Source organism: Rhinoraja longicauda, chromosome 19 (assembly GCF_053455715.1).
Source record: "Rhinoraja longicauda isolate Sanriku21f chromosome 19, sRhiLon1.1, whole genome shotgun sequence".
NCBI classification, from domain to species: Eukaryota; Metazoa; Chordata; class Chondrichthyes; order Rajiformes; family Arhynchobatidae; genus Rhinoraja; species Rhinoraja longicauda.
The window spans coordinates 3,083,289-3,108,069 of NC_135971.1; the positions used below are offsets into that span (position 1 = coordinate 3,083,289).

At 52.2% G+C, this 24,781-nt stretch overlaps 2 protein-coding genes across 3 annotated transcripts in view; one reads left to right on the forward strand and one right to left on the reverse strand.

Moving 5' to 3' along the window:
* Positions 1 to 19,474, forward strand: part of LOC144602999 (butyrophilin subfamily 3 member A3-like) — a 41,027-nt gene extending 21,553 nt beyond the window's left edge. For both annotated transcript variants that reach the window (XM_078416124.1, XM_078416123.1), the window contains exons 6-12: positions 1,536 to 1,562; positions 4,624 to 4,650; positions 6,720 to 6,740; positions 8,618 to 8,638; positions 10,830 to 10,856; positions 13,359 to 13,385; positions 15,799 to 19,474. In XM_078416124.1, coding sequence (XP_078272250.1) covers positions 1,536 to 1,562; positions 4,624 to 4,650; positions 6,720 to 6,740; positions 8,618 to 8,638; positions 10,830 to 10,856; positions 13,359 to 13,385; positions 15,799 to 16,400 — 752 coding nt within the window. In that variant the 3' untranslated portion in view covers positions 16,401 to 19,474. The remainder of the gene's footprint in view (positions 1 to 1,535; positions 1,563 to 4,623; positions 4,651 to 6,719; positions 6,741 to 8,617; positions 8,639 to 10,829; positions 10,857 to 13,358; positions 13,386 to 15,798) is intronic.
* Positions 1 to 24,781, reverse strand: part of LOC144603008 (zinc-binding protein A33-like) — an 852,507-nt gene that overhangs the window by 349,047 nt on the left and 478,679 nt on the right.

Here is a 24,781-nt window from a genome sequence, read left to right on the forward strand (position 1 = left end):
AGGACCAGAGAGCACAGCCTCAGAATTAAAGGACGTGCCTTTGTTCCCGATGTTGGGGAAGTCCAGAACAAGGGGTCACACAGTTTAAGGATAAGGGGGAAGTCTTTTAGGACCGTTTTTTTTCACACAGAGAGTGGTGAATCTGTGGAATTCTCTGCCGCAGAAGGTAGTTGAGGCCGGTTCATTGGCTATATTTAAGAGGGAGTTAGATGTGGCCCTTGTGGCTAAAGGGATCAGGGGGGTATGGAGAGAAGGCAGGTACGGGATACTGAGCTGGATGATCAGCCATGATCATATTGAATGGAGGTGCGTACAGGCTCGAAGGGCCGAATGGCCTCCTCCTGCACCTATTTTCTATGTTTCTATGTCTGACGACATTCTTGCCTTAGAGGGAGTACAGAGAAGGTTCACCAGATTGATCCCTGGGATGGCGGGACTTTCATATGAAGAAAGACTGGATAGACTCGGCTTGTACTCGCTGGAATTTAGAAGGATGAGAGGGGATCTTATCGAAACGTATAAGATTATTAAGGGATTGGACACGTTAGAGGCAGGAAACATGTTCCCAATGTTGGGGGAGTCCAGAACAAGGGGCCACACAGTTTAAGAATAAGGGGTAGGCCATTTAGAACGGAGATGAGGAAAAACTTTTTCAGTCAGAGAGTTGTGAATCTGTGGAATTCTCTGCCTCAGAAGGCAGTGGAGGCCAATTCTCTGAATGCATTCAAGAGAGAGCTGGATAGAGCTCTTAAGGATAGCGGAGTCAGGGGGTATGGGGAGAAGGCAGGAACGGGGTACTGATTGAGAATGATCAGCCATGATCACATTGAATGGCGGTGCGTACAGGCTCGAAGGGCTGAATGGCCTCCTCCTGCACCTATTTTTTAAGTTTCTATGTCTGACGACGTTCTTGCCATAGAGGGAGTACAGAGAAGGTTCACCAGATTGATCCCTGGGATGGCAGGACTTTCATATGAAGAAAGACTGGATAGACTCGGCTTGTACTCGCTGGGATTTAGAAGATTGAGGGGGGATCTTATAGAAACTTACAAAATTTCCACAAGTCAGTGGATGTATTTAAGGCAGAGATGGACAGATTGTTGATCAGTGCGGGTGTCAGGGGTTATGGGGAGAAGGCAGGAGAATGGGGATGGGAGGGAGAGATAGATCGGGCGTGATTGAATGGGGGATTGGACTCGATGGGCCGAATGGCCTGGTTCTGCTCTTGGAACTGACGATCTCCAATGCCGGGCCCATTGTTGGGGCTGTGGGAGCTGCCCCTTGGAGGTTTCACACGCAAGCCCCTTGCCCTGGCCCCAGCGGTACCCTGGGACGGATCGCCCACGCGACCTCCATTACTGGGGCAATCTTAGATTCCAATAGACTTAACGTCAGACTTCAGCGCAGAGAAACAGCGTGTTTGTGTGTGGCCCGCGTGTGTATGCGTGTGCGTGGCCCACGTGTGTGTGTGTGTGTGCCCGTGTGCGTGCGTGTTTAATGAGAAGTGTGTACAAACCGTGTCGTTTCTCTTCCAGAACTGTACAAGAGGCCAACACTCGAGAGTAAGTATACAACTATTTCCTTCTGAGATCCCCACTCACCTTGTCACCATGTTCCTGTCAACAACGAACGCCACAAACACCAGCCAAGCCTCAACCGGTCAACTGTCTCCGTTACACTAACTCCCAGCTTTCTTTTCTGACATAAAGCCTGTCTTTTGCACTAATATTTATTTATTGAACTTGTTTGCGTTAATGTGTGATGTTGTAGAGGGAGTACAGAGAAGGTTCGCCAGATTGATCCCTGGGATGGCAGTCTTGGTCTCCTAATCTGAGGAAAGACAATAGACAATAGACAATAGGTGCAGGAGGAGGCCATTCGGCCCTTCGAGCCTGTACGCACCACCATTCAATGCAATCATGGCTGATCACTCTCAATCAGTACCCCGTTCCTGCCTTCTCCCCATACCCCCTCACTCCGCTATCCTTAAGAGCTCTATCCAGCTCTTTCTTGAAAGCATCCAACGAACTGGCCTCCACTGCCTTCTGAGGCAGAGAATTCCACACCTTCACCACTCTCTGACTGAAAAAGTTCTTCCTCATCTCCGTTCTAAATGGCCTACCCCTTATTCTTAAACTGTGGCCCCTGGTTCTGGACTCCCCCAACATTGGGAACATGTTTCCTGCCTCTAATGTGTCCAATCCCCTAATTATCTTATATGTTTCAATAAGATCCCCCCTCATCCTTCTAAATTCCAGTGTATACAAGCCCAATCGCTCCAGCCTTTCAACATACGACAGTCCCGCCATTCCGGGAATTAACCTAGTGAACCTACGCTGCACGCCCTCCATAGCCATAGAGGGAGTACAGAGAAGGTTCACCAGATTGATCCCTGGGATGGCAGGACTTTCATATGAAGAAAGACTGGATAGACTCGGCTTGTACTCGCTGGAATTTAGAAGATTGAGGGGGGATCTTAAAGAAACGTACAAAATTCTTAAGGGGTTGGACAGGCTAGATGCGGGAAGATTGTTCCCGATGTTGGGGGAGTCCAGAACAAGGGGTCACACAGTTTAAGGATAAGGGGGAAGTCTTTTAGGACCTTTTTTTTTCACACAGAGAGTGGTGAATCTGTGGAATTCTCTGCCACAGAAGGTAGTTGAGGCCAGTTCATTGGCTATATTTAAGAGGGAGTTAGATGTGGCCCTTGTGGCTAAAGGGATCAGGGGGTACGGAGAGAAGGCAGGTACGGGATACTGAGCTGGATGATCAGCCATGATCATATTGAATGGCGGTGCGTACAGGCTCGAAGGGCCGAATGGCCTCCTCCTGCACCTATTTTCCATGTCTGTTTCTATGTTATCTACCCTGTTTGACCCGCCCCCCCCTGACATCAGTCTGAGGAAGGGTCTCGACCCGAAACGTCACCCATTCCTTCTCTCCTGAGATGCTGCCTGACCCGCTGAGTTACTCCAGCACTTTGTGAATAAATACCTTCGATTTGCACCGGCATCCAGTTATTTTCTTATGTTATAGAAACATAGAAACATAGAAAATAGGTGCAGGAGTAGGCCATTCGGCCCTTCGAGCCTGTACGCACCGCCATTCAATATGATCACGGCTGATCATCCAGCTCAGTATCCCGTACCTGCCTTCTCTCCATACCCCCTGATCCCTTTAGCCACAAGGGCCACATCTAACTCCCTCTTAAATATAGCCAATGAACTGGCCTCAACTACCTTCTGTGGCAGAGAATTCCACAGATTCACCACTCTCTGTGTGTGAATCTACCAAGGATTGTGTTTACAGAGCGTTGTGATTCTGCAAATAATAATTTCATTGTTCTGTTTTCGATACCCATGACAATTACATACTCTGGAATAGAAACATAGAAATTAGGTGCAGGAGGAGGCCATTCGGCCCCTCGAGTCTGTACGCACCGCCATTCAATGTGATCACGGCTGATCATCCACAATCAGTACCCCGTTCCTGCTTTCTCCCCATACCCCTTGACTCCGTTAGCCCCAAGAGCTAAATCTAGCTCTCTCTTGAAAACATCCAGTGAATCGGCCTCCACTGCCCTCTGAGGCAGAGAATTCCCACGGATTCACAACTCTCTAATTGTAAAGGTTTTTCCTCATCTCAGTCCTAAATGGCCGACCCCTTATTCTTAAACTGTGTGGCCCCTGGTTCTGGACTCCCCCAACATTGGGAACATGTTTCCTTTCAAACATATGCTGCAGCATTTCACTCCCACTGCCTGCCTATCACTAGTGAGGTGCCTCCATTAGTGAATGGTGGCCGATTAGGAGAAGGGGAGATGCAACGTGACCTGGGTGTCATGGTGCACCAGTCATTGAAAGTAGGCATGCAGGTGCAGCAGGCAGTGAAGAAAGCCTGTTGGCCTGTTGGTATGTTGGCATTCATAGCGAGGGGATTTGAGTATAGGAGCAGGGAAGTTCTGCTGCAGTTGTACAGGGCCTTGGTGAGACCGCACCTGGAGTATTGCGTACAGTTTTGGTCTCCTAATCTGAGGAAAGACATTCTTGCCATAGAGGGAGTACAGAGAAGGTTCACCAGATTGATCCCTGGGATGGCAGGACTTTCATATGAAGAAAGACTGGATAGACTCGGCTTGTACTCGCTGGAATGTAGAAGACTGAGGGGGGATCTTATAGAAACTTACAAAATTCCTAAGGGGTTGGACAGGCTAGATGCGGGAAGATTGTTCCCGATGTTGGGGAAGTCCAGAACAAGGGGTCACACAGTTTAAGGATAAGGGGGAAGTCTTTTAGGACCTTTTTTTTTCACACAGAGAGTGGTGAATCTGTGGAATTCTCTGCCACAGAGGGTAGTTGAGGCCAGTTCATTGGCTATATTTAAGAGGGAGTTAGATGTGGCCCTTGTGGCTAAAGGGATCAGGGGGTATGGAGAGAAGGCAGGTACGGGATACTGAGCGGGATGATCAGCCATGATCACATTGAATGGCGGTGCGTACAGGCTCAAAGGGGCCGAATGGCCTACTCCCGCACCTATGTTTCTATGTTTCTATTAGCTTGGTTACCCGCTTCTCACAACTTAACCTGGGACCATGTGTTGAAACTTATTTCCTGTTCTTTGCAGAGCACAAGACGGTATCCGAAGCCATAGGTAGGAAAGTTACATTTTCTCGGCCTCACATCTCGCTTCGAGCAACTCTGAGAATTTGGTCAAATGAATTAGTTCAGGTTGATGTCGTGGATGGTCCATCCAGGCTGTGAACATACAAGAGGCCCAACAACGGTGTGGTGGCCACTGAGGATTGGTTTACTCGCGATCACGAAGGGTGTTGTACTCCAGGCAAACCCCCTGTCTCTCTCTTTCCCTGCCAAACCCAAACTTAAACGCGGGCTTCCCCTCCTCCATTATAGATGAGGCTCTCACTAGGGTCTCTTCTACATCCCGCAGCTCCGCTCTTGCTCCCTCTCCCCCCCCCTCGTAACAAGGACAGGATCCCCCTCGTTCTCACCTTCCACCCCACCAGCCAGCGGATCCAACATATCATCCGCCAACATTTCCGTCACCTACAACGGGACCCCCACCACTGGCCATATCTTCCCATCCCCTCCCCTCTCTGCGTTCCGCAGAGACCGTTCCCTCCGTAACTCCCTGGTCCACTCGTCCCTTCCTACCCAAACCACCCCATCCCCGGGCACTTTCCCCTGCAACCGCACGAGATGCAACACCTGTCCCTTTACCTCCCCCCTCAACTCCATCAAAGGACCCAAACGGTCTTTCCAGGTGAGACAGAGGTTCACCTGCACCTCCTCCAACCTCATCTATTGCATCCGCTGCTCCAGATGTCAACTTATTTATATCGGCGAAACCAAGCGCAGGCTCGGCGATCGCTTCGCTCAACACCTGCGCTCGGTCCGCTTTGACCAAACTGATCTCCCGGTGGCTGAGCACTTCAACTCCCCCTCCCATTCCCAGTCTGACCTTTCTGTCATGGGCCTCCTCCAGTGCCATAGTGAGGCCCAACGCAAATTGGAGGAACAGCACCTCATATTTCGCCTGGGCAGTTTGCAGCCCAACGGTATGAACATCGACTTCTCCAACTTTAGATAGTTCCTCTGTCCCTCTCTTCCCCTCCTCCTTCCCAGATCTCCCTCTATCTTCCTGTCTCCACCTATATCCTTCCTTTGTCCCGCCCCCCCCTGACATCAGTCTGAAGAAGGGTCTCGACCCGAAACGTCACCTATCCATGTTCTCCACAGATGCTGCCTGACCCGCTGAGTTACTCCAGCACTCTGTGAAACGTCACCTATCCATGTTCTCCACAGATGCTGCCTGACCCGCTGAGTTACTCCGGCACTTTGTGAATTAAACGCACTTGCGCTCCGCAGAGACCAATTACCCACCCGGTCACAGGAAGAAGTTGCAAATTACACACACGCACGCACGCACACACACACACACACACACAGAGACACACACACACACACGCACACACGCACACACACACACACACACACGCACACACACACACAGACACACACGCACACACACACACACACACACAGACACACACACACACACAGACACACACACACACACACACACACACACACACACACACACACACACACACACACACACACAGACACACACACACACAGACACACACACACACACACACACACACACACACACACACACACACACACACACACACACCTTGCGTGGAAGGGCCAGGAACTGGGAATAAAAGTTCTGAGATACAGCACGAAAACAGGCCCTTCGGCCCACCGTGCCCGTACCCACCGGCGATCCTTGTACATCAACACTACCCTACACACACACACACACACACACACACACACACACACTGGGGGGAGGGCAATTTTGCACTTACGCCAAGCCAACTAACGTACAAACCAGCGCATCTTTGGAGCGTGGGAGAAAACCGGAGGGGGAGAACGTACGAGCTCCGCACAGACGGCCCCCCCCTTAGTCGGGACTGAGCCTGGGGGTCTCGGGCGCTGTCAGGCAGCAGCTCTACCCGCCGTGCCGCCGTGCCGCCCAGCAAGTGCTGGCAGTGGGGGGGGGGTGGTGGTATGTGAGTCACGCGTGTAGAAGCGGCGGGCAGTTCAGCTTACTAACGCGAGAGTCGGGAACAAGGAAGCAATGGCGGCCTATTCTGACCCCTCTCTCTCTCTCTCTCTCGCTCTCTCCTTTAGCTGACCTGGAGAACCTTACAGGTGAGTGCTCACCTTGCGTGGAAGTGTCACGCTCAGATACCCGCCCCCGCACCTGGGAAGGAGGTTTCCTCCTGCTGCTCTCTCGTGCCCTTCGGCCCATCTTGTCCATGCTGACCCAGTCGACTGGCTGGGCTGCCATCTGCCTGCATGTGGCCCCCGCACAGCCCTCTCTAAACCCTTCCCGTCCGTATACCTTAGAGTTACAGCATGGACACAGGCCCTTCGGCCCGCCAAACCCGTGCCGACCGCCGATCACCGCGTACACTAGCACTGTCCGACACACACGAGGCACAATTTAAAAACTCAGAGAAGCCAATTAACCTGCACCTCTTTGGGATGTGGGAAGAAACCGGAGCATCCGGAGAAAACCCACGTGGGGTCACGGGGAGAACGTACAAACCCCGTACAGACAGCAATAGACAACAGGTGCAGGAGGAGGCCATTCGGCCCCCAACCCTTAATCACTCTCTCACCCCCCCCCCACTGGCTCTTCCACCCCTCCCCCTCCACAGTGCCAGTGACTCGAATGACAATAGACAATAGGTGCAGGAGGAGGCCATTCGGCCCTTCGAGGCTGTACGCACCGCCATTCAATAATGTAATCATGGCTGATCATTCTCAATCAGTACCCCGTTCCTGCCTTCTCCCCATACCCCCTGACTCCGCTATCCTTAAGAGCTCTATCCAGCTCTCTCTTGAATGCATTCAGAGAATTGGCCTCCACTGCCTTCTGAGGCAGAGAATTCCACAGATTCACAACTCTGACTGAAAAAGTTTTTCCTCATCTCCGTTCCAAATGGCCGACCCCTTATTCTTAAACTGTGTGGCCCCTGGTTCTGGACTCTCCCAACATTGGGAACATGTTTCCTGCCTCTAACGTGTCCAACCCCTTAATAATCTTATACGTTTCGATAAGATCTCCTCTCATCCTTCTAAATTCCAGTGTATACAAGCCTAGTCGCTCCAGTCTTTCAACGTATATACACTGGAATTTAGAAGGAGATCTTATCGAAACGTATAAGATTATTAAGGGGTTGGACACGTTAGAGGCAGGAAACATGTTCCCAATGTTGGGGGAGTCCAGAACCAGGGGCCACACACAGTTAAAGAATAAGGGGTAGGCCATTTCGAACTGAGATGAGGAAAAACCTTTTCAGTCAGAGAGTTGTGAATCTGTGGAATTCTCTGCCTCAGAAGGCAGTGGAGGCCAATTCTCTGAATGCATTCAAGAGAGAGCTGGATAGAGCTCTTAAGGATAGCGGAGTCAGGGGGTATGGGGAGAAGGCAGGAACGGGGTACTGATTGAGAATGATCAGCCATGATCACATTGCATTCAAGAGAGAGCGAGATGGAGCTCTTAAGGATAGCGGAGTCAGGGGGTATGGGGAGAAGGCAGAAACGGGGTACTGATTGAGAATGATCAGCCATGATCACATTGAATGGCGGTGCGTACAGGCTCGAAGGGCCGAATGGCCTCCTCCTGCGCCTATTGTCTATTGTATCCTCTTCTGAGGCTTGTTCTGGGTAAGGACTGAGTGGAAAAAGCCCTCCAGTTTTCGAATACTCAACCTTGGGGGAGGGAAGGGAATCTGAGCGTCCACTCGATCCATGTCTCTCATGAGGCAAAACGTTGGACAAGTACAGTGCCAGCCTGCCCCCCACCCCCCACCTTGTTCCCAGTTGGACATCGTCCATACCCCCCACCCACCCCCACGGTCCAGTTGACCCCCCATTCCCCTGCTCCGTGCAGTCCCAGACAGGTGAGATGTGAGGCCAGATAACGACAATGGAAACGAAGTCTTCTGCAGGATCGTGGATATTGTTTCTCTCCCATCGCAACTTAATATATTGTCCTCTTTTCTTTGCTTTGATTTCAGCATGCGCCAGGATCAATTTGGGTAAGTTACATAGAAACATAGAAACATAGGTGCAGGAGTAGGCCATTCGGCCCTTCGAGCCTGTACGCACCGCCATTCAATGTGATCATGGCTGATCATCCAGCTCAGTATCCCGTACCTGCCTTCTCTCCATACCCCCTGATCCCTTTAGCCACAAGGGCCACATCTAACTCCCTCTTAAATATAGCTAATGAACTGGCCTCAACTACCTTCTGTGGCAGAGAATTCCACAGATTCACCACTCTCTGTGTGAAGAAAAACGGTCCTAAAAGACTTCCCCCTTATCCTTAAACTGTGTGTGGCCCCTTGTTCTGGACTTCCCCAACATCGGGAACAATCTTCCTGCATCTAGCCTGTCCAACCCCTTAAGAATTTTGCAAGTTTCTATAAGATCTTCTAAATTCCAGCGAGTACAAGCCGAGTCTATCCAGTCTTTCTTCATATGAAAGTCCTGCCATCCCAGGGATCAATCTAGTGAACCTTCTCTGTACTCCCTCTATGGCAAGAATGTCTTTCCTCAGATTAGGAGACCAAAACTGTACGCAATACTCCAGGTGCGGTCTCACCAATGCCCTGTACAACTGCAGCAGAACCTCCCTGCTCCTAAACTCAAATCCCCTCGCTATGAATGCCAACATACCATTGGCTTTCTTCACTGCCTGCTGCACCTGCATGCCTACTTTCAATGACTGGTGTACCAATTACAGGACACTGGAGGCTCTGCTCAGTTCTTGCAGTGAACACAACGTGCTGGAGTCGTACGATGAAAGAACGGGTCGACTGGGCTTGTATTCACTGGAGTTTAGAAGGATGAGGGGGGATCTGATAGAAACATATACAATTCTTAAAGGATTGGACAGGCTAGATGCAGGAAAAATGTTCCCGATGTTGGGGGAGTCCAGAACCAGGGGGTCACAAAGTTTTAGAATAAGGGGATGTACAACGAGATCTGGGTGTCCTAGTGCATCAGTCACTGAAAGGAAGCATGCAGGTACAGCAGGCAGTGAAGAAAGCCAATGGAATGTTGGCCTTCATAACAAGAGGAGTTGAGTATAGGAGCAAAGAGGTCCTTCTGCAGTTGTACCGGGCCCTAGTGAGACCGCACCTGGAGTACTGTGTGCAGTTTTGGTCTCCAAATTTGAGGAAGGATATTCTTGCTATTGAGGGCGTGCAGCGTAGGTTTACTAGGTTAATTCTAGAATGGTGGGACTGCCATATGTTGAAAGACTGGAGCGACTAGGCTTGTATACACTGGAATTTAGAAGGATGAGAGGGGATCTTATCGAAACGTATAAGATTATTAAGGGGTTGGACACGTTAGAGGCAGGAAACATGTTCCCAATGTTGGGGGAGTCCAGAACCAGGGGCCACACAGTTTAAGAATAAGGGGTCGGCCATTTAGAACGGAGATGAGGAAAAACGTTTTCAGTCAGAGAGTTGTGAATCTGTGGAATTCTCTGCCTCAGAAGGCGGTGGAGGCCAATTCTCTGAATACATTCAAGAGAGAGCTGGATAGAGCTCTTAAGGATAGCGGAGTCAGGGGGTATGGGGAGAAGGCAGGAACGGGGTACTGATTGAGAATGATCAGCCATGATCACATTGAATGGCGGTGCGTACAGGCTCGAAGGGCCGAATGGCCTCCTCCTGCACCCATTGTCTGTTGTCATTCGAGTCACGGGCACTGTGGAGGTGGGGGGGGGGTGATGAGGGGGGGAAGAGCCAGTGGGGGTGGGGGGGGATGAGAGAGTGATAATGGGGGGGGGGGGGGCAGGGGGTTGGGAGGCCAAGTTGGAGTGGGGGGGCATGAGAGAGTGATTAAGGGGGAGGGAGGCCAAGTTGGGGTGTGGGTGGGGGGGGGGGTGAAGGGGGGAGACAGCAGTGGGAGGGTGGGAGCTGTTCGAATCAGTGGGAGGAGGGGAGGGGGAGGAGGGGAGGGGGAGCCATTGAGGGGAGGGGGAGCCATTGAGGGGAGATGGTGGAGATACGACTCTGGGGGGGGGGGGAAACCATCTTGCATGTGGACTCAGTGTTGTGTTCTGAACACCCTGTACTGACTGGGGCGTTGTGCTTATGTAGGGTAATAGACTTGCTGGGCTGTCTGCCAAAACAGTTATGTTATTAGGCCTTGGCACACATGATAATGACGAAACCACTGACCCACCCATTGATGGGAATCTTTGTTTTATTGCAGAGTTGGAGCGGAATCTGTGCACTGAGGGTAAGAACTCAAATGTCGCAAAATGGCCGCCCCTCCACCTCTGTCCCCCCCCTCCCTGCTCTCCCCCCCAACCCAAATCTGCCCCCCTCCCCTCCCTGTGCTCCTGTACCATTCTGCTTCCCCCCCCCCACTGCTCTCGCCCCCCCCAAACCCTCCCCCATTCTGGGCAAGTTGGGCCGAAGGGCCTGTGTCCACACTGTGTGTCTAGGGTTGCCAACTGTCCCGTATTAGAACTTATTTTGGGCTGAATTGGTTTGTCCCGTACGGGACCCGCCCTTGTCCCGTATTAGGCCCGGGGGGGGGGCGCTGTAGGCCCGGACGCTGTAGGCCCGGACAGTGTGGGCCCGGACGTTGTAGGCCCAGACAGTGTGGGCCCGGAGAGTGTGGGCCCGGACGCTATAGGCCCAGAGAGTGTGGGCCCAGACGCTGTAGGCCCGGACATTGTAGGCCCGGACACTGTAGTTCCAGACAGTGTAGGCCCAGAGAGTGTGGGCCCGGACGCTATAGGCCCGGACACTGTAGGCCCGGACGCTGTAGTTCCAGACAGTGTAGGCCCGGACACTCTATGCCCCGACACTGTAGGCCCGGACGCTGTAAAGCTTGGACGCTGTAGGCCCGGACGCTGTAGGCCCGGACACTGTAAAGCCTGGACGCAGTAGGCCCGGACTCTGTAGGCCCGGACGCTATAGGTCCAGACAGTGTAGGCCCGGACACTGTAGGTCCTGACACTGTAGTCCCGGACACTGTAGGCCCTGACGCTGTAGGCCCGGACACTCTATGCCCCAACGCTGTAAAGCTTGTACGCTGTTGGCCCTGACGCTGTAGGCCCGGACGCTGTAGTTCCATACAGTGTAGGCCCTGACACTGTAGGCCCTGACGCTGTAGGCCCGGACCCTGTAGGCCTGGAGGCTGTTGGCCCGGACGTTGTAGGCCCAGACAGTGTGGGCCCAGACGCTGTAGGCCCGGACACTGTAGGCCCGGACACTGTAAAGCCTGGACGCTGTAGGCCCGGACGCTGTAGGCCCGGACACTGTAATGCCCGGACGCTGTAGGCCTGGACGCTGTAGGCCCGGACGCTGTAGGCCCGGACACTGTAGGCCCGGACACTGTAGGCCCGGACACTGTAAAGCCGGACGCTGTAGGCCCGGACGCTGTAGGCCCGGACGCTGTAGGCCCGGACGCTGTAGGCCCGGACGCTGTAACGCCGGATGCTGTAGGCCCGGACGCTGTAGGCCCGGACGCTGTAGGCCCGGACGCTGTAGGCCCGGACGCTGTAGGCCTGGAGGCTGTAGGCCCGGTCACTGTAATGCCTGGACGCTGTAGGCCCGGACGCTGTAAAGCCTGGACGCTGTAGGCCCGGACGCTGTAGGCCCAGACGCTGTAGGCCCGGACGCTGTAGGCCCGGACGCTGTAGTGTTAGACAGTGTAGGCCCTGACGCTGTAGGCCCGGACGCTGTAGGCCCGGACACTGTAGGCCCAGACGCTGTAGGCCCGGACGCTGTAGTTTTAGACAGTGTAGGCCCTGACGCTGTAGACCCGGACGCTGTAGGCCCGGACACTGTAGGCCCGGATGATGTAGGCCCGGACGCTGTAGGCCCGGACGCTGTAGGCCCGGACACTGTAAAGCCGGATGCTGTAGGCCCGGATGCTGTAGGCCCGGACGCTGTAGGCCCGGACGCTGTAGGCCCGGACGCTGTAGGCCCGGACGCTGTAGGCCCGGACGCTGTAGGCCTGGAGGCTGTAGGCCCGGTCACTGTAATGCCTGGACGCTGTAGGCCCGGACGCTGTAAAGCCTGGACGCTGTAGGCCCGGACGCTGTAAGCCCAGACGCTGTAGGCCCGGACGCTGTAGGCCCGGACGCTGTAGTTTTAGACAATGTAGGCCCTGACGCTGTAGGCCCGGATGCTGTAGGCCCGGACACTGTAGGCCCGGACGATGTAGGCCCGGACGCTGTAGTTCCATACAGTGTAGGCCCTGACACTGTAGGCCCGGACGCTGTAGGCCCGGACGCTGTAGGCCCGGACACTGTAAAGCCGGACGCTGTAGGCCTGGACGCTGTAGGCCCGGACGCTGTAGTTCTAGACAGTGTAGGCCCTGACGCTGTAGGCCCGGACACTGTAGGCCCTGACGCTGTAGGCCCGGACGCTGTAGGCCCGGACGCTGTAGGCCCGGACGCTGTAGGCCCCGACGCTGTAGGCCCGGACACTAGGCCCGGACGCTGTAGGCCCGGACGCTGTAGGCCCGGACGCTGTAGGCCCTCCTGGCCTGGGGCGGCCGCCATTGGTGGAGCGGGAGCACGTGGCCGCTGGCTGGCTGGCTGGGTGAGGTGACGTGGGTCGCGGGGCGCGGGGCGGTGACGTCACCTTGTCCCGTATTTGAGAGTGTGGGAGTTGGCGCCCCCCCCTGTGCGTGACTCTCCGACTCTATCCTTGCCCCCCCCCCCCGGCCGGCCCGGGGTGAGCGGTGCCCAGGTGATTAACCTCTACCTGTCTCTGTTCACAGCTGCTGAGAGAGTCATAGGTGCTGCAGGTGAGGCTGGTCTTGTGGTCTACGGTCCACTGTGGTGGGGGGGGGGGTCTCCAGAGGGCAGCTCATGGCCACTGGGGTGCACTGTACACGAGGGTCAGACCGCGAGGAGCAGCCAGTGAGGGGGGGGGGGGGGTGAAGCCAGTGAACGGAGGGGGCTAGTTGGGAGGGGGGAGGTGGAAGAGCCAGTGGGGGGTTGGGTGGGGGGGGGGGATGAGGGAGGCCTAATTCGGAGGGTGGGGGGGGGGGCGGTTAATGGGAGAGCCAGCAGGAGGAGGGGAGGGAGGAGCTGGAAGACTCAGTGGGGGGGGGGGAGTCATTGAGGGGAGGGCTAGTTGGGAGGGGGGAAGAGCCAGTGGGGGGGGAGGTGAGGGAGGCCTAGTTCGGAGGGTGGGGGGTCAATGGGAGAGCCAGCAAGAGGAGGGGGGGCTGGAAGAGTCAATGGGGGGGGGGGGAGTCATTGAGGGGAGGGAGAGCCATTGAGGGGAGGGCTAGTTGGGAGGGGGGAGGTGGAAGAGCCAGTGGGGGGGGATGAGGGAGGCCTAGTTCGGAGGGTGGGGGGTCAATGGGAGAGCCAGTAAGAGGAAGGGGGGGCTGGAAGAGTCAGTGGGGGGGGGAGTCATTGAGGGGAGGGAGAGCCATTGAGGTGAGGGCTAGTTGGGAGGGGGGAGGTGGAAGAGCCAGTGGGGGGGGGGGAGAGATGAGGGAGGCCTAGTTTGGAGGGGTGGGGGGGTCAATGGGAGAGCCAGCAAGAGGAAGGGGGGACTGGAAGAGTCAGTGGGGGGGGAGTCATTGAGGGGATGGGGGAGGGAGAGCCATTAAGGGGAGGGCTAGTTGGGAGGGGGGAGGTGGAAGAGCCAGTGGGGGGGGAGAGATGAGGGAGGCCTAGTTTGGAGGGGTGGGGGGGTAGGAGGGAGCCAGCAGGGGGTGGGTGGAGAACGTAGATAGGTGACGTTTCACAGAGTGCTGGAGTAACTCAGCGGGTCAGGCAGCATCTGTGGAGAGAAGGAATGGGTGGAGATTGAGTTTGATTGAGTTGAGTTGGTTTGGGTTGAGTTGTTTTGAGTTGGGTTGGGTTGGGTTGAGTTGTTTTGGGTTGGGTTGGGTTGATTGACGTTTCACAGAGTGCTGGAGTAACTCAGCGGGTCAGGCAGCATCTCAGGAGAGAAGGAATGGGTGACGTTTCGGGTCGAGACCCCTCTTCACACTGAAACGTCACCCATTCCCTCTCTCCCGAGATGCTGCCTGACCCGCTGAGTTGCTCCAGCATTTTGTGTCGACCTCCAGATACATGATAAGGGCACGACGTTTATTGAAAGGCAAAGCCAGCAAGGTCCGGTGAAGGAATAGTCCAAGGGTGTCCCATGAGAGCACACCTGGAGTATTGCGTACAGCTTTGGTCTCCTAATCTGAGGAAAGACGTTCTTGCCACAGAGGGAGTACAGAGAAGGTTCACCAGATTGATCCCTGGGATGGCAGGACTTTCATATGAAGAAAGACTGGATAGACTCGGCTTGTACTCGCTGGAATTTAGAAGACTGAGGGGGGATCTTATAGAAACTTACAAAATCCTTAAGGGGTTGGACAGGCTAGATGCGGGAAGATTGTTCCCGATGTTGGGGGAGTCCAGAACAAGGGGTCACGCAGTTTAAGGATAAGGGGGAAGTCTTTTAGGACCGTTTTTTTTCTCACACAGAGAGTGGTGAATCTGTGGAATTCTCTGCCTCAGAAGGTAGTTTAGAAGGATGAGAGGAGATCTTATTGAAACATATAAGATAATTAGGGGATTGGACACATTAGAGGCAGGAAACATGTTCCCAATGTTGGGGGAGTCCAGAACCAGGGGCCACACAGTTTAAGAATAAGGGGTAGGCCATTTAGAACGGAGATGAGGAAAACCTTTTTCAGTCAGAGAGTGGTGAAGGTGTGGAATTCTCTGCCTCAGAAGGCAGTGGAGGCCAGTTCGTTGGATGCTTTCAAGAGAGAGCTGGATAGAGCTCTTAAGGATAGCGGAGTGAGGGGGTATGGGGAGAAGGCAGGAACGGGGTACTGATTGAGAGTGATCAGCCGTGATCGCATTGAATGGCGGTGCGTACGGGCTCGAAGGGCTGAATGGCCTCCTCCTGCACCTATTGTCTATTGTCTATTGAGGCCGGTTCATTGGCTATATTTAAGAGGGAGTTAGATGTGGCCCTTGTGGCTAAAGGGATCAGGGGGTATGGAGAGAGAAGGCAGGTACGGGATACTGAGCTGGATGATCAGCCATGATCACATTGAATGGCGGTGCGTACAGGCTCGAAGGGCCGAATGGCCTACTCCTGCACCTATTGTCTATGTTTCTATGGTTATTTAGCGTTGCTCTCTGGTTGTGGTGCGATGATTAACTTGCCTCCATCTTTCTCCTGTCCCTCTCCAGTGCGGGTGTCGTTTGACCCACTGACGGCCAACCCTTACTTGGTCGTCTCTGAGGATTGCCTGACTGTCTCGTTCAAGGAGGAGTGGGGGAGCGGGCGGGAGGACGACGAAATGCGTTTCACGGCGCGGCTGTTTGTCATGGCCAAGGATGGCTATCGACGGGGGACCCAGTACTGGGAGGTTTTTGTGGGCAACAAGCCGGACTGGGACATGGGGGTAGCTGTCCAAGACCTCCCCAGGCACGACTGGGTCACCCTCTGCCCGGAAAACCGCATCTGGGCCATCGGTAAACGCGGCCTAAATTACGATGCCAACTGCGACCCGCCACTGCGACTGGAGGGATCGGCCACAGCCCAAACCATCGGCGTCTACCTCAACCGCGATCTCGGCCTAGTCCGATTCTACGACGCAGAAAACCTGGCTCACATCTACAGCTTCCGAGCGGACTTCAACGATGAAATCTTCCCCTTCTTCAGCCCCTGGGGCTCGCAATACACCATGGAAATCTGCACCCCTCTCTCCCCATTCCCCGAACATGGCGGAACTGCCCAACTCAGCCAGGCCTCTGGCAAGCCGGCCAATGACTCCGACATTCATGTTTAGCGATCCCCATGAATTGCACCCCCTCACGAAGGCTCCAGCTTCACCCTGCCGCTAACACACCGGGTCTCCAGTTGAACAATCTCGGACAGATGCCATTCGGGGGTGTTGGGCGATGGCCGAGGGGTTTGGGGGGGGCAACTCACTCAACATCTAGACCGACTCCCCTCGGGACCAGTCTGACGAAAATTGGCCAGCACGGTGGCACAGCGGTGAAGTTTCCACCTCTCGGCGCCAGAGACCCGGGTTCGATCCTGACCACGGGCGCCGCCTGTACGGAGTTTGCACGTTCTGCCCGTGACCTGCGTGGGTTTTCTCCGGTTTGCTCCCACACGCCAAAGATTTGTACGTTACCAGGTTAATCGGCTGCTGTAAATCGTCCCCAGCGTGGAGGATGGTGTTAGTGTACGGGGTGATTGGCGGTCGGTGTGGGCCGAAGGGCCTCCTTCCACACATCAAGCCACACTCAGTATACAGATGCAGGACAAAGGGAATAACGTTTAGAGCAAGATAACATCTGATTAATGATAGTTTGAGGGTTTGCATTAAAATAGAGGGGAGGTCAGGGGTTAAGAATAAGGGGTCGGCCACTTAGAACGGAGACGAGGAAAAACTTTTTCAGTCAGAGAGTTGTGAATCTGTGGAATTCTCTGCCTCAGAAGGCAGTGGAGGCCAATTCTCTGAATGCATTCAAGAGAGAGCTGGATAGAGCTCTTAAGGATAGCGGAGTCAGGGGGTATGGGGAGAAGGCAGGAACGGGGTACTGATTGAGAATGATCAGCCATGATCACATTGAAGGCTCGTAGGGCCGAATGGCCAAATGGCCTCCTCCTGCACCTATTGTCTATTGTCAGGACTCCTCTCTTGGTTACAGTTCATTGCCTGATAACAGCTGGGAAGAAACATTCGGCCGTGAGCTATTCGGCCGTTTGTTCCTGAATCTGGAACTATCTAGCTGTGAACTGATGGGACTGAAGGCTGATAAATCCCCAGGGCCTGATAGTCTGCATCCCAGGGTACCTAAGGAGGTGGCTCTAGAAATTGTGGACGCATTGGTGATCATTTTCCAATGTTCTATAGATTCAGGATCAGTTCCTGTGGATTGGAGGGAAGCTAATGTTGTCCCACTTTTTAAGAAAGGAGGGAGAGAGAAAACGGGTAATTATAGACCAGTTAGTCTGACATCAGTGGTGGGGAAGGTGCTGGAGTCAATTATAAAAGACGAAATTGCTGAGCATTTGGATCGCAGTAACGGGATCGTTCCGAGTCAGCATGGATTTACGAAGGGGAAATCGTGCTTGACTAATCTTCTGGAATTCTTTGTGGATGTAACTAGGAAAGTTGACAGGGGAGAGTCAGTGGATGTGGTGTACCTCGACTTTCAGAAAGCCTTTGACAAGGTTCCACATAGGAGATTAGTGGGTAAAATTAGAGCACATGGTATTGGAGGTAGGCTACTGACATGGATAGAAAATTGGTTGACAGACAGAAAGCAAAGAGTGGGGATCAATGGGTCCCTTTCAGAATGGCAGGCAGTGACCAGTGGGGTACCGCAAGGCTCGGTGCTGGGACCCCAGCTATTTACAATATACATCAATGACTTGGATGAAGGGATTAAAAGTACCATTAGTAAATTTGCAGATGATACAAAGCTGGGGGGGTAGTGTGAACTGTGAGGAAGATGCTATGAGGTTGCAGGGTGACTTGGACAGGTTGTGTGAGTGGGCGGATGCATGGCAGATGCAGTTTAATGTGGAGGTTATCCACTTTGGTGTTAAGAACAGGAAGGCAGATTATTATCTGAATGGTGTCAAGTTAGGAAAAGGGGACGTACAACGAGATCTGAGTGTCCTAGTGCATCAGTCACTGAAAGGAAGCATGCAGGTACAGCAGGCAGTGAAGAAAGCCAATGGAATGTTGGCCTCCATAACAAGAGGAGTTGAGTATCGGAGCAAAGAGGTCCTTCTACAGTTGTACCGGGCCCTGGTGAGACCGCACCTGGAGTACTGTGTGCAGTTTTGGTCTCCAAATTTGAGGAAGGATATTCTTGCTATTGAGGGCGTGCAGCATAGGTCCACGAGGTTAATTCCCGGAATGGCGGGACTGTCGTATGTTGAAAGACTGGAGCGACTGGGCTTGTATACTCTGGAATTTAGAAGGATGGGAGGGGATCCTATTGAAACATATAAGATTATTAAGGGGTTGGACACGCTAGAGGCAGGAAACATGTTTCCAATGTTGGGGGAGTCCCGAACCAGGGGCCACAGTTTAAGAATAAGAGGTAGGCCATTTAGAACGGAGATGAGGAAAAACCTTTTCAGTCAGAGAGTTGTGTATCTGTGGAATTCTCTGCCTCAGAAGGCAGTGGAGGCCAATTCTCTGAATGCATTCAAGAGAGAGCTAGATAGAGCTCTTAAGGATAGCGGAGTCAGGGGGTATGGGGAGAAGGCAGGAACGGGGTACTTATTGAGAATGATCAGCCATGATCACATTGAATGGCGGTGCGTACAGGCTCGTAGGGCCGAATGGCCTCCTCCTGCACCTATTGTCTATTCATGTTCCCCACAGATGCTGCCTGACCCGCTGAGTTACTCCAGCACTCTGTGAAACGTCACCTATCCATGTTCCCCACAGATGCCGCCTGACCCGCTGAGTTACTCCAGCACTCTGTGAAACGTCACCTATCCGTGTTCTCCACAGATGCCGCCTGACCCGCTGAGTTACTCCGGCACTCTGTGAAACGTCACCGATCCGTGTTCCCCACAGATGCTGCCTGACCCGCTGAGTTACTCCGGCACTCTGTGAAACGTCACCGATCCGTGTTCTCCACAGATGCCGCCTGACCCGCTGAGTTACTCCAGCACTTTGTGTCTTTATTTGTAAAGCAGCAAATGCTGCTCGTTCTTTGATACCTGCAGAATGTTCCAGATCTCGGTTTGCCTGAGCTGTGACCGATCTAACTACTTGTCTAAACACTAACCCTGAATGCAAATGGTGTGGTGAATATAACAGTGTTTCTGCCTGTGAAATATGTGCCTTCTTTTCCAAATTATGTGAACAATGTATTAAACTTTTGTAATCCGTTATGTATGGTCTGATTTTCGTGGCTCTGTTTAATTTATTGTCGTGTGCTTTCGTTGCATGCTATAGACAATAGACAATAGGTGCAGGAGGAGGCCATTCGGCCCTTCGAGCCTGTACGCACCGCCATTCAATGCGATCATGGCTGATCACTCTCAATCAGTACCCCGTTCCTGCCTTCTCCCCCATACCCCCTGACTCCGCTATCCTTAAGAGCTCTATCCAGCTCTCTCTTGAAAGCATCCAACGAACTGGCCTCCACTGCCTTCTGAGGCAGAGAATTCCACACCTTCACCGCTCTCTGACTGAAAAAGTTCTTCCTCATCTCCGTTCTAAATGGAGTATCCAGTCAGTGGAAAGACTATATGTGTTTACAATCGAGCCGTCCACAGTGTACAGATAAAGGGAATAATGTTTAGTCCAGTCAAGCCAAGTCAATTTTATTTGTACAGCACATTTAAAAACAACCCACGTTGACCAAAGTGCTGTACATCAGTTCAGGTACTAAGAACGAACATACAATGGCACACAGACATAGAAACAGAGAAACATAGAAAATAGGTGCAGGAGTAAGCCATTCGGCCCTTCGAGCCTGTACGCACCGCCATTCAATTTGATCATGGCTGATCATCCAACTCAGTATCCCGTACCTGCCTTCTCTCCATAACCCCTGATCCCTCTAGCAAAAAGGGCCACATCTAACTCCCTCTTAAATATACCTAATGAACTGGCCTCAACTACCTTCTGTGGCAGAGAATTCCACAGATTCACCACTCTCTGTGTGAAGAAATGTTTTCTCCTCTCGGTCCTAAAAGACTTCCCCCTTATCGATAAAACGGCGTGACCCCTTGTTCTGGACTTCCCCAACATCGGGAACAATCTTCCCGCATCTAGCCTGTCCAAACCCTTAAGAATTTTATATGTTTCTATAAGATCCCCCCTCAGTCTTCTAAATTCCAGCGAGTACAAGCCGAGTCTATCCAGTCTTTCTTCATATGAAAGTCCCGCCATCCCAGGGATCAATCTGGTGAACCTTTGTACTCCCTCTATGGCAAGAACGTCTTTCCTCAGATTAGGAGACCAAAACTGCACGCAATACTCCAGGTGCGGTCTCACCAAGGCCCTGTACAACTGCAGCAGAACCTCCCTGCTCCTAAACTCAAATCCCCTCGCTATGAATGCTAACATACCATTGGCTTTCTTCACTGCCTGCTGCACCTGCATGCCTACTTTCAATGACTGGTGCACCATGACACCCAGGTCACGTTGCATCTCCCCTTCTCCTAATCGTTCACCATTCAGGTAATACTCTGCTTTCCTGTTCTTGCCGCCAAAGTGGATAACCTCACATTTATCCACATTATATTGCATCTGCCATGCATTTGCCCACTCGCCTAATCTATCCAAGTCACTCTGCAGCCTCCTAGCATCCTCCTCGCAGCTAACACTGCCCCCCGGCTTCGTGTCATCCGCAAACTTGGAGATGTTGCATTCAATTCCCTCGTCCAAATCATTAATATACACTGTAAATAACTGGGGTCCCAGCACTGAGCCTTGCGGTACCCCACTAGTCACTGCCTGCCATTCCGAAAAGGACCCGTTTATTCCTACTCTTTGCTTCACCCATTCCTTCTCTCCAGAGATGCTGCCTGACCCGCTGAGTTTCTCCAGCATTTTGTGTGTGTATATATATATATACACACACACACACACATATATATCCGCCATTCAATCATGGCTGGTCTATCTCTCCCCCCGAACCCCCCTCTCCTGTTTTCTCCCCACAACCTCTGATACCCGGACTTAATCAAGAAGGGTTTTGGGTCTAATCAATTTTGGGTTGGAATACTTCTTCAGACACATTTATTAACTGAAAGGCCAGGCACACATGGGTCTGTCTGAAGATTACACATATTTCTTGTCCACATGTTAATGTTCTTTTGCCTGTCCGCCATTCCCACCACCTGTTTCCTATCATCTCAGTTTATTAAACCACATTTCTGAGTTGAGTAGTATCTCCAAACTTTGGAATTATGCAAACTGCATTGAAATGTGTCGGAAAATAACGGCACAAATCGGAGGTATCACAAATTCCTGGAGTAACTCAGCAGGTCAGGCAGCATCTCTGGAGAGAAGGAATGGGTGACGTTTCGGGTCGAGACCCTTCAGTCTGGAGAAACGTCACCCATTCCATCTCTCCTAGGTGCTGCCTGACCTGCTGAGTTACTCCAGCATTTTGTGATACCTCTAATAGAAACATAGAAAATAGGGTGCAGGAGTAGGCCATTCGGCCCTTCGAGCCTGTACGCACCGCCATTCAATATGATCATGGCTGATCATCCAACTCAGTATCCCGTACCTGCCTTCCCCCCATGCCCCCTGATCCCTTTAGCCACAAGGGCCACATCTAACTCCCTCTTAAATATAGCCGATGGACTGGCCTCAACTACCTTCTGTGGCAGAGAATTCCACAGATTCACCACTCTCTGTGTGAAAGAAAACGGTCCTAAAAGACTTCCCCCTTATCCTTAAACTGCGTGACCCCTTGTTCTGGACTTCCCCAACATCGGGAACAATCTTCCCGCATCTAGCCTGTCCAACCCCTTAAGAATTTTGTAAGTTTCTATAAGATCCCCCCTCAATCTTCTAAATCCCAGCGAGTACAAGCCGAGTCTATCCAGTCTTTCTTCATATGAAAGTCCTGCCATCCCAGGGATCAATCTAGTGAACCTTCTCTGTACTCCCTCTATGGCAAGAACGTCTTTCCTCAGATTTGGAGACCAAAACTGCACACAGTACTCTAGGTGCGGTCTCACTAGGGCCCTGTACAACTGCAGAAGGACCTCTTTGCTCCTCTTGTTATGGGTTTTAGTAATAAAACCCGCCGTTCGTTATGCCTCTGGCAGTGTAATCAGTGTTTTGGGGGAACAGTCTGTGTGATGATACCATTAACATGCAGATTATATCTCATCTACCAATTCACAGATTTTTGTTCTTTTTCTTTGTAAATGTTTCTGCAAGTTTCTGCCTACTAAAATGTCGTCATAGAAACATAGAAATAGGTGCAGGAGTAGGCCATTCGGCCCTTCGAGCCTGTACGCACCGCCATTCGATATGATCATGGCTGATCATCCAACTCAGTATCCCGTACCTGCCTTCTCTCCATACCCCCTGATCCCTTTAGCCACAAGGGCCACATCGAACTCCCTCTTAAATATAGCCAACGAACTGGCCTCAACTACCTTCTGTGGCAGAGAATTCCACAGACTCACCACTCTCTGTGTGAAAAACAACTTTCTCATCTCGGTCCTAAAAGACTTCTCCCTTATCCTTAAACTGTGTGACTCCTTGTTCTGGACTTCCCCAACATCGGGAACAATCTTCCCGCATCTAGCCTGTCCAACCCCTTAAGAATTTTGTAAGTTTCTATAAGATCCCCCCTCAATCTTCTAAATCCCAGCGAGTACAAGCCGAGTCTATCCAGTCTTTCTTCATATGAAAGTCCTGCCATCCCAGGGATCAATCTGGTGAACCTTCTCTGTACTCCCTCTATGGCAAGAATGTCTTTCCTCAGATTAGGAGACCAAAACTGCCATCCCAGGGATCAATCTGGTGAACCTTCTCTGTACTCCCTCTCTGGCAAGAACGTCTTTCCTCAGATTAGGAGACCAAAACTGTGAACAATCTTTAAACTGTGAACTGTGAACAATCCTTAAACGGTGACCCCTGGTTCTGGTTAAAATGTGTGGGTGTCTTTTTGTAAAAGGTGTCTGGTTTAAATATATTCTGATGTGATTGACTATGTGGCGGCCATTATGACATGCTAGCCTCTGCGTTGCCATGGCTACGGCCACTCGTGGGGCAAAGTGTTTGGGTGTCACCCATAATTGCAACAACACCCATCACCACAGGGACCATCGCAGGTGAAGAGAGAACGCAAGGCTCAATGATGGAGATGATTGACGTCATTCCTAAAGCAAATGTGATCTGGACTAGTCTAGGAGCAGTGAGTTTGTGGTTTTTGTGGAAGCTCGTGGTTGATGTGACTCGTGTCTGTGCCAGGTCTCGCTCGGCCCATTGCGTTCATCTGGGTGTGTTGTAAATGGGGGGATTTTAGACAATAGACAATAGACAATAGGTGCAGGAGGAGGCCGTTCGGCCCTTCGAGCCTGTACGCACCGCCATTCAATGTGATCGTGGCTGATCATTCTCAATCAGTACCACGTTCCTGCCCTCTCCCCATACCCCCTGACTCCGCTATCCTTAAGAGCTCCATCTCGCTCTCTCTTGAATGCAATGTGATCATGGCTGATCATTCTCAATCAGTACCACGTTCCTGCCTTCTCCCCATACCCCCTGACTCCGCTATCCTTAAGAGCTCCATCTCGCTCTCTCTTGAATGCAATGTGATCATGGCTGATCATTCTCAATCAGTACCCCGTTCCTGCCTTCTCCCCATACCCCCTGACTCCGCTATCCTTAAGAGCTCTATCTCGCTCTCTCTTGAATGCAATGTGATCATGGCTGATCATTCTCAATCAGTACCCCGTTCCTGCCCTCTCCCCATACCCCCTGACTCCGCTATCCTTAAGAGCTCTATCCAGCTCTCTCTTGAATGCAATGTGATCATGGCTGATCATTCTCAATCAGTACCCCGTTCCTGCCTTCTCCCCGTACCCCCCTGACTCCGCTATCCTTAAGAGCTCTATCCACCTCTCTCTTGAATGCATTCAGAGAATTGGCCTCCACTGCCCTCTGAGGCAGAGAATTCCACAGATTCACAACTCTGAGTGAAAAAGTTTTTCCTCATCTCCGTTCTAAATGGCCTACCCCTTATTCTTAAACTGTGTGGCAACTTGTTCTGGACTCCCTCAACATTGGGAACATGTTTCCTGCCTCTAACGTGTCCAACCCCTTAATAATCTTATACGTTTCGATAAGATCCCCTCTCATCCTTCTAAATTCCAGTGTATACAAGCCTAGTCACTCCAGTCTTTCAACATATGACAGTCCCGCCATTCCGGGAATTAACCTAGTAAACCTACGCTGCACGCCCTCAATAGCAAGAATATCCTTCCTCAAATTTGGAGACCAAAACTGCACACAGTACTCCAGGTGCGGTCTCACTAGGGCCCTGTACAACTGCAGAAGGACCTCTTTGCTCCTATACTCAACTCCTCTTGTTATGAAGGGCAACATCCCATTGGCTTTCTTCACTGCCTGCTGTACCTGCATGCTTCCTTTCATTGGCTGCTCTTCTGAAGTGAGTGGTGTAGATGGTACTGATGGAGGATAGAGGAAGG